At 40.2% G+C, this 10039-nt stretch overlaps 1 protein-coding gene across 1 annotated transcript; it reads right to left on the bottom strand.

Annotated features, from left to right (window-relative positions):
- Positions 1-2281: 2281 nt before the first annotated feature.
- Positions 2282-9564, bottom strand: LOC306703528 (uncharacterized protein). The gene is made up of 2 exons (XM_079169526.1): positions 9451-9564; positions 2282-5272 (listed from the first exon to the last, which is right to left on the bottom strand). The coding sequence occupies exons 1-2, from the start codon at positions 9497-9499 to the stop codon at positions 4641-4643; spliced, it is 681 nt and encodes a 226-aa protein (XP_079025652.1). The 5' UTR covers positions 9500-9564; the 3' UTR covers positions 2282-4640.
- Positions 9565-10039: the final 475 nt, after the last annotated feature.

Raw genomic sequence — 10039 nt, 5'->3', positions numbered from 1 at the left:
ACGCTTGCACAATCCCAACTGAAAATCTGAGTCAGCTCCACGTCAGTAATCCTGGTCACTTGATGACAGAGGGGTGGACACAGGCAGATTTACTATCTTCATTATTCAGGCAATGGGAGGGTGTTACCAACCTGTTGCCATGTGTAGCTTTTAATGTAGGTGGGCATTAGTTGCTAGCAATAGGCTGCCAGGATAACATGACTCATTTTAAAATGTTTCCAAAACATGTGGCCTGTCAGATCCTGTTTAGCCTCATGTAGCCTTTTTTTGTTGTTGAAAGAAAATGGTTACAGATGCCTTGATAAATAAAATAAACTCATTTAGCAGTGAATACTTCACCATCTACTTATTTTAAAGTGGCTGCTGCATTTGCTTCTATATGCACATTTTTGTAACATGTACATTTGTAAAAAAAAAGAGAAAAGAAATTAACAAATGGTATAATCATAATACTACTGGTTAGTTCTTTTTCTAACCAAATCAGACAAAAATAATTCTTATCCACAAAAAATCTACGTTGTAAAATCCAGGTTCCTGTGCTGGACATGGAATGGGATTAAGAAGCTGATGTATACAGTGGATGTCAGCTACATGTGCTTAACAAAAGACTAATAATAAGTTTCTTAAGATTTAAATGGTTTATTTAACAAATTACATTTTCATGTGCATGAGAAAAACAATTCAATGAGAAATTCACTATAGATGTTATTTGTATTGCTCTGTGAGGACTGCATGTGTCTCATGCTGTAAACCGGTGGACCGTTAATCACCGTAACCTATCAGAAACCTGCTAGTGCCTCCAACCAGTAATGTGGGCTACAAAGTATTTTCAATAATAATAATTTTAAAAAAATACATTGACTTGTTAACTCGTAAACCACTCATTCAGTTTGTGAACTGTCTTTTAACCTTCTTATCACTGAGACACTGCCTGACTTGTGTCTCGTGTCTTCTCTTGTTGAAACAGACGGACACGGGTCATCAGGTTTGGTGTGAAACAATCTCACACACTGTGTTGGGAAATGCAGATTGAAGATGCCTCCTAATTAGAAAATGTGTATGTTTTATGCAAACTTTAAACCAGCCTATTGATCCTATTCATGCCTGACGTCAATTTATCATTTAACCTAGCACCAGGCTACCGATTCATTTAGTTGGTCTGAATTATGTGGCTGGAAGCAAGTAGCTGTCTAGCAAGCCCAACAGTTGTCACCTACAGTTCAGCTAGTGGTACAGAAATATTGTAGGCAACTTACTTTGATGTTCTTTTTCCAGAACATCAGATAGTCTTATGGTTAGAAAGTGGGCTTTGAGGGTTTATTTTGTCCAACTAGTATTTCAAAGGGCTGCACAGCGGTTAGCACTGTTACCTCACAGCAAGAGTGCTGAGGTTTGAACCTCTGTGACGAGTCTGCATGTTCCTGGTATCAGCATGGGTTTTAACCATGCAGCTTCCTCCCACAGTCTATACAGCCATGCCGGTTAGGTTAATTAGTGACTCTAAACTGCCCAGAACGCGAGCCATTACCGATAATGGTTGGATAATATTTCCAAGGTCAAGAATGAGCTTTCATGCTCTGCTGGCGCCAAGTGAGACTGGCATCCAGGCATATGAATTTTTGCTGTTCTGTGGTCAGATTTTGCATCAAATCTTTTAGCTTCACACTTAACTCATGATTTAAGCCTTGTTCTTTTTAAGCCTAAAGAGAGCCTTGTTAATAGACAGACAGAGGCTGTAGGAATGTGTTTCACCTTTTTCCAGAGAGTCATTTACAAAAATCCATTAGTAAAGTCGACAAAAATGGTTGATAAAAACACTGACATTACTTTATTGCAAAAGCATGAACGTTTGGAAAGGTTTGTTGGTTCTAATTTCATTTCTTATTCACTTGTTTACTCACATGATTGTGACTTAGTGTTGCTAAATCAGAGGGTTGGGATGGGAAAGAAAAGGTTAATCTCACAGGAGTTTGTGTTAGCTGTCTTCATCTTGCATTTCATCTGCTGCGTTGAATTTATGAACATTTTTTACAGACGGAACGTTTGGTTCAGTGGGTGTCTGAACTAGAAGCCTTCAATGACTTGAGATCAGGTGTTATACTGCATCACACAGGCTCTCTCTCATAAAACTGCAGAAAAGGAACACAGAGATGTGTTATTCAATGATCATTGTGTAGAAGACAAATTCTATCAATCTGGGGACAGATTTGGACTCAGAAGATTTGAAAGCAACAACCTAATTTGGGTAAGTTTAGAATACTAGTATTTATTAGCTGAGAGCTTCTGAGCCCTTGATATGATGAGGGGCCCTTAACCTTAGTTAGTAAGTACCGTAGTTTCCCACAGGTACTTTGAATGTGTTTTTAACAAAAAAGCCGGGGGAGCACACTGGGAAGTGGCCTGATGGTAGTTAAAAGGCAGCATCTAACTTGATGACACTTCCAGATCAAAGGCAATGGATTTTATTCTGCTCTTAGTTTGTGGTTGCATGCCAGGGACATCCATCCATCTGTATCTATACCAGCTTATCCTGAGCAGGATCACAGAGAGCTGGAGCCTATCACAACTCACATCGTGAGAGGCATGGTGCACCAGTTCTGGTTACCAGTCTAGCACAGGACACATATGGACAGACAACCATTCACACTCACATTTACCAGTTTCCAATTAATCAGACATAAAGGCTGTTTTTGGGCTGTGGGAAATCCAGGAGGACCTTCTAGCGGTGAGGTGGTGCCGTGCTGACTATGTAATAGTAATACAAACTTCATAATCTGGGTGTGAGTCGTTGCTCACTCATAGAGATTATTGCTTGAGAATCAAAACTTCAACGACACAATTCTGTTTTTAAAGTTCTGTTCTGTACTTATAATCGCACATGTACTGTCTCCACTCTCAACTTGCAGATTGATTACTCACTCAATAGCTTTGTCGTTAGTAAACCTGAATGAAATTGAGACTCACACTTTTTAAATCACTCATACTGTTTTAAGTTTCATTCAACTTGAGTGTTAGCTGCAGTTTTGTCCATCATCTGTCAGTAATAATAATGTACATGTTAATAGCTTGGGAAAAAAAAAAAGAGTAAAAAGGTTTTAAACGAACGCCTTGTTAGACAAACTTACTTGGAAGAGAAAACAAAGATGAACGTTAAAATCATTTCCCAAACTATCCCTTGTGAACATCCATCACTTTGCCCTACTGTACTTAGTGTAGTTGTGCACCCAGTTTTCCTGTGCAACGAGGGATTATTAGACACATTTCAGGTGTGCTCACCTTCAGGTTTACCCAGGTTGTAAGACCTTTACTTTGTACTTTAAACAATCTGCTTCAAGTAGGTTTTCTCACATCCCAGGTTCAAATCCAGCTTGAAAGGAGCTACTTGTGGATGGATAATGTACATTGGTATAAGTTACTTATTCACCATTTAAATTGTTCTCAATGCAGTAACTTCAAACAAACATAAAACATTTTCCAAGCTGTAACACAATCTTACACAATACATTCTGCTTGTTTCCTATATTCAATGATGCTTACATTGAGTCAATTTTCAAATCCATTTTTTATGGCGGCACCATTTGATCAAAGGGAAAATACTGGATGCCTTCTGCATCATTTAATATAGTTTCATGTTAAAGAAATATGTGTATGACATATAGTCATTTTGGAAACCTTGTGGTCTTCACTAAATTGCACATGGAGTGTAAACAGATACAGGTGATTAACCCACTGAGAGAGGTCCATAGGCTTGAAGAGGATAAGGAGACACTTGATGATCAGTACAAAGAAGGATCAGCCCAACTGTCTTCAAACTGCAGCTTTACTGCTGGCTACTTTGTCAGATTAGACTGTGATTACAGAAAACAAGTTACTACCAACGGTGTGTAAGTAAAGGCCTCAGTTTGCTTCAAACAAAGTGCTTGTCGGATCACCTAACAACATCTGGAACCCCGGTTTTCGACAGTAGAATCAGCTGCTTTTTGTAACTATCTGAAGTTGTACAAACTAGTTTGTTAAAAACATACTGAGGCCATAACAGGCCCACACTCACATCCACACCATGTGCCTTCTGTTGTGGACCTGCTGTGTTACCATGTGTACAGCGCCATCAGTAGCTCAGGTTAACATTAACCACTTTCCATCAGTGTCAATGTAGCCCTTGAAATTGCTTCATCTAGGTGGAGCTCTTAGATAAACTGGTCAATAATATGTCTCCCTAGAGAGGTCATCATGTACACACAGCCTCTTCATATTCTTTAACAGCAAGCAGAGCAGAACCCACCACCCCCTGGTCCATTTGTACAACGTTCTCCCCTTTGTTAGTCCAGGTTATCTAGCTGACACTGATTGGATTTTCTTGCAGTTTTTTGTCAAACCATTATGATGGAATTCCTCTTGTCCCTTCTGGCAACATTTGAGCCACTGATTTTTGGTCCACAGATAGTGACACTAGTCCACAGATAGTGATGACAGAGTAAAAAAGTCTCCATCTGATCACAGCCTTCTCCATCTCAGAGGGGCCACTGATGTTGAACCACAACTCTGCTGGTTCTGGAAATGTACAGCAACTATGATTCCACAGAGCATCCCTGGCCTGACAATATATGTTCTTCAAGTTCAAATTCCCCAGTCCCTCCATCCTACGTAACATACTCCTCGTCATCACTAGGTTCTGATTTGATGTGGTCTGGGTGAAGTAGAGGAAAATGCGGTGCTGTACTCCTGGTACAGACATACCACTCCTTAATGTTAGACAACTGAGGTAAGGCTGGGTTGACTGAGCGCTGGCTCCTTCGCCGGGTCCTACCACTCTGCTGCCTCTGGGCCAGCTGACTCTTCAGGCCTGACAGAGAGAGATCCAGAGGCATCGCCATTGGAGATGAACTCCGCAGAAGCAGCTTATGGTCAACTTCGCTGGCTGAGCTGATATCCAGTGCGTGATTGGACAGAAGAGGAAAATTGGTGTTTCCATTGGCAAATGATGGAGAGAGGCGGTTCATTTTAAGGTTGAGGGGCTCTAGGAGAGCCTGATGAGGTTGTTGGAGTTGATGAGGGATGGTGTCGTACACGTCTCGGGGTTCAGAGGTAGGTGACGACTTGACGTGAACCTTCATGTGTTTGCGCAGGGAGCTGGGGTGGGTGTAGGACTTGGTGCAGCCCAGGGCCTTGCAGTCGTAGGGCTTCGAGGCTGTGTGGACCTGTGAGTGCTTCTTCCGGTCGCTGCTGTTGGCGAAGCGTCGCTCGCAGAACTCACACTGGAATGGCTTCTCACCTGCAACACAAACATCCCACTCACTGTTATCACACTCTAGGATGGGTCAGTAATTAATGGTACACTTGAAGGGACACCAACTTTTCTCTAACACCCACACATATGCCACTGACTGTGATTTTACCTATGGTGCGTTGAATATATTGTGCCAAAAGAAACTCTTATTCATTGAATGTGGGGCTTTGTTCAGGTAAAAGAGTTTTGGGAGGAGGTCATTAAAAATAAATCTTGAGGATTCTTGAGAAATTCTGTATGTAAATGTTCCTTTAGTATCCAAACATTTGTTATTTCACTAAGACTGTTCAGACATTAATTAAAGAGCAAAATAATGTATAGTTTGTATATTACAAGTAAAGTTACTTATTGCCATAACACAAAGACAACGTGATAACATTGGTGTGGGTTAACATTATGGTGTACTGTATGATTGAATGGAAATACCATACTGAAATTAAAGAAAGAAATGATTGGAATATGCTTTTGCATTGAAAAACGGTCCTGTACAAATATCAATTCAATGATTTGCCTTGCAAGAGGTGAGAGGTAGGCTTATTCGTAACGTAAAAGTGAGGACAAAATAAAAAGGGAAAGAGGTTTGCCACTTTTTTTGTTGATATTCTGTGTGTAATATGGGATGGCCTATACAGTATATTGGAAAACTGACAATATTAATAGTGTCAACCAGGGACATGAGTGCAGCTCTGTATAGTACACAAAGAAATCCTCACTACATTATTATTTGAACTCCAAGCCAACAAATGATTTGACGTTGTATAATAATTACTATATTAATAATAATTGGCGTTCAACGCTAGCAGTAGCAACGTACGTTAGCTCTTACATTTTTTTTCATTTTTAAGGAATTCAGTTCAGCTTTCATTTCTGCCAGTTTAGATTTCAGTTTCCAGGTTTTTCAGCAGTGCAGGGCAATGCATCTGGGCTTTAAGATTTCTGCATTTTCTGCAGTGCTTTGCCATTCCATTTCAGCTGTCAGCATTCACGCAAATTTTCTGCAGGAATCGCATCCTCTAGTTATTATTTGTTGTGTTATGTCGTTGCTGAATTTGTTGTCAGCTGGAATGGGCAAGAGACATGATACTTTGTAACTGGAAACGATGTACAAATACAAAAAAAACGAAGACTTTGAAAGGCTGGAACACACACACTGAGTCCTTAACTTAAAATGTGACACATATCCAACTCAATTTGCTGTAAAAAAAACTCTCTTCGACAATACCTTGATATATTTTTGGCTCAATCTTTAGAAAAATGTCATCTACTTTTCTACTTCCACTGGATTTCAAATGTATCAACACCAAATGTATAAAGCAGATACACAGACGCATTACAGTTGGGCAAGACTGGTTTAAAAACATGGCAGCCATCAATAAAGATTATGTGCAAAGGGCGGGGCTTAGCAGGAAAATGACCATAACACATTGACCATTTGTCCAATCATCCAAAATCTTGGTAGATATCTTCATGCATTGTGTGGTAATAGGCGGGCCAAAGCATTTTGAGCGGACTCACAGTGTGTATCTCTAAACCTGTTGGACAGAATTTCAACAGCTTTGGTCAACATGCTCTGGGGGACGGTATTCACTAAAACCTGAAGGTTTCATATGTTGGGGTTTTTGTGGGCTTGGTCTATCACATATTGGATCCCAACTGAAGTTCTCATGAGCAATCTTGATTAAAGTCAGTGGAGATAGCCTGCACTATGTCCTGAACGAGCACATTAGGCTTCGTTCACATCAAATAAAGCATAAATACATCCATGTGCGTATGGCTTATGACAAGTTGTATTTCAGAAATTTCAGCCTAGTGCACCGACTTCTCTTTAGAGAGGAAAAAGGAACTTGGTGAATGAATAAATCTCCAGAGGGGAATATTATTTTCGAGGGTCCTCCGTTATTGAGGACGTTTTTCATACTTGCTGTGAATGAATGATACCATTTTTGAATGCATCATGGTGAACATGTTTTGAGTATTTTAAGAACACACAGAATACTGTTCTCAAAAGTAAGTAAAGTAAGTCTTTTACACATGACATTAAGATTTGACAAATAAATTACAAAACACACGAACGTCATTGCAATACGTGTTTAGAATACATGGAACAACCTGCTCATTGTTGCTTGCAGCTTTCATTTTTGGGTCAGAACGACCATAAAAGGTTTAAATCCAGATGATTATACAATAATATAGATTTTTTGTTGTCAAAGGTTTGCAAAGAAGAAATACATTAAAAAATTTAAATTAGTACAGAGGAAATTAAAAGAGTATATATTAAGTTTTAAAACTTAACCCAATTCAGTTTTGATAAAACAACAGTGAGATGGGCATTAACGGTGCTATGCTGAAGTTATAACAAAAACAGGCAGCGTATTTATGAACAACAAACACTATAAAAGGAGAAAGATTTAAGAAAATACTAAGGGCCACAAGGCAAAAACATTGAGCTGCATACAAGAAAGCCTATAAAAAGGTTTTCAACTATCTTTTTTTTAAAGTTTCTTTTCAGAATATCATTGCTATCACATAAAATGGGTGGAATATGGCAATTTGCGAGGGAGGTGTCCATATAGAAGAGGACAGCCTCAGTTAAGGATATTGTACTGCTTACAGAATACCCCCCTAGCTTTGACACAGGAATGTGCTCAAATGGACAAGTAAAAGTGGAAAGTTAGAGGGACTGTATGTGGACATGGATCCATACTGCAGCGCTGAGGCAAAACTTGAATTGCTCTTTAATGTGACAGAGGTCCTCAGTGTTTGCCTCTGGGTTTACCCACTACTTGTATTACAAGAAGCTAAAAGTTACTGAAAATTCACCATTTACAATTGTGGGCCATTTCTGTAAGACTTGGACATTGTTCTAAATATATTGCTCAAAGACTTAACAAATATTTTATCAATTACAGGTAAAATGTGTGGGTTTAAGTCTGACAGTTTAAGTCTCTGGTTTATATATTTTTGTTCCACCTTGTTTGAATTTCACTTCATCGTCTTAATGTATTTATTTTTTCCATGGAAGTGTTTCTATATTCCCATGTAATGATAATGTATCATACTCTCACATCACATTTATGTGAGCGTACAGTTTTCTCTGGGTATGTATGCACCATACTAGTATTGCAACCTGGAACTAAGATGGATCAGTTATTGTGGTCACTGTGTGATGTTTGTTTTGTGGTGGCTTGTTAATAAAAAATGTATCAGAAAATAATCATTGCATTATTTCCTGACCCCGAAGACATCCAATACAGCTAAAAATGTATTTACCTAAACATATATTTAATTATTCTATTTATGTCTCCCTGAGCTATTGCAGTTAAATTCTATAGCTCTGCAATAAATACGTATGCATAAAGGTTCTAATGTTCGGTTATTGTGTTATATTTTAATAGAATTGTTGATTACATTTTATGGAGGCTGTAGTTTGGTGGTCCTAATAATACTTAAAAAATAAGGGACTGTTCAGCAACCTGGCAACCCAAGAGTTGCTGTTATTGTTGACTTATACTTGATCTATAAAGCATTAGTAAATAATGTATTAACCATTAACTAATGCGTTAGTTACAGCTTATAACCCATTCACAAAGGGTGTCAAAATAGAGAGCAGCACTGTCTCACTGACTGAGTTAAATAAAGCTTTTTTTAAATAACTGGTGACTGGTTTTACTTAATAATACCACATACACAGTCATAAAATAGGCTTAGGTGATTATCTGATTCTGGGTAGTTGAGAAAAACAATAGAATTCCTCCGAACTGTGTTTCTATGCAGACTGGAATAACTAGGCACGTGTAAGTCTCATCACACCGTTCTGTTGTGTACATCGAATCAATTTGATCGGGTACTTGTCCCTTTCCCTCGCTCACAATCCAGCTGCTTTGTCCTGCTTCCTGTCACCTTGCATGACTCCTAAGCTGCAGATTCAACCCATGATTCCTCTAGGAAACAAGGGAGCAATGGAGGCCGGATATAATAGGGTACTGAACTGAGCCTACGTAAACATGGAGGGGATTCCTAGCAGACTGGGAACAATATATATGAACCTCTTTATTCCCCGTCTCTGTCAGGGGGCTGCTGTCTTGACGGATGACACGGATTTAAACACTATAAAGACTGTATCTCAGCGCTTTGTTTGTAATCACACAATCATGAAACCCTACCAGTGTGCGTGCGCGTGTGGATCTTGAGGTTCTCGGAGCGTGCGAACATCTTGCCGCAGTTGGGAAATGCGCATGCAAAAGGCTTCTCCCCGGTGTGCACGCGAATGTGGTTAATGAGTTTGTATTTGGCTTTGAACGCCTTCCCGCCGCGCATACACTCGTCCCACATGCAGACATGACTGAGGGTCTCGAGCCCTGCTGCTACATGCTCGGTGGTGACGTGGTCCACCAGCTCGTGCATGGAGCTGAAAGTTTGGTCGCAGACGGATGTCGCCGTCCGCCCAAGCATCTGTCTCGAAGAAGTTCGGTCAATCCATTTACAGACCAGCTCGGTTTTGACGGTAGGGCCTTTGGAGAAATCCAGCAGGCCGTCCATCCCACCGCCGACACCACCGTCGGCAGAAGCGGAGATACTAGTGGCTCTCGGCTGTGGTGGTGAGACGATGCTCGAAGCCCCGGAGTTGTTGTTTCCCAGCGGAGAGACGAGGCCATTGTGCCTGGCCACTACAGCCGTCCGCTTCATGCTCAGCACGGCGGGCTGCCCCGCTCCCGTCTCCAACTACAATCCTATCTTTCACGTAAAACGAGT

This window comes from Pholis gunnellus (assembly GCF_910591455.1).
Source record: "Pholis gunnellus genome assembly, chromosome: 11".
NCBI classification, from domain to species: Eukaryota; Metazoa; Chordata; class Actinopteri; order Perciformes; family Pholidae; genus Pholis; species Pholis gunnellus.
Note: the sequence above shows the minus strand (reverse complement) of the source record. Positions and strands in the feature narration are given on the sequence as shown.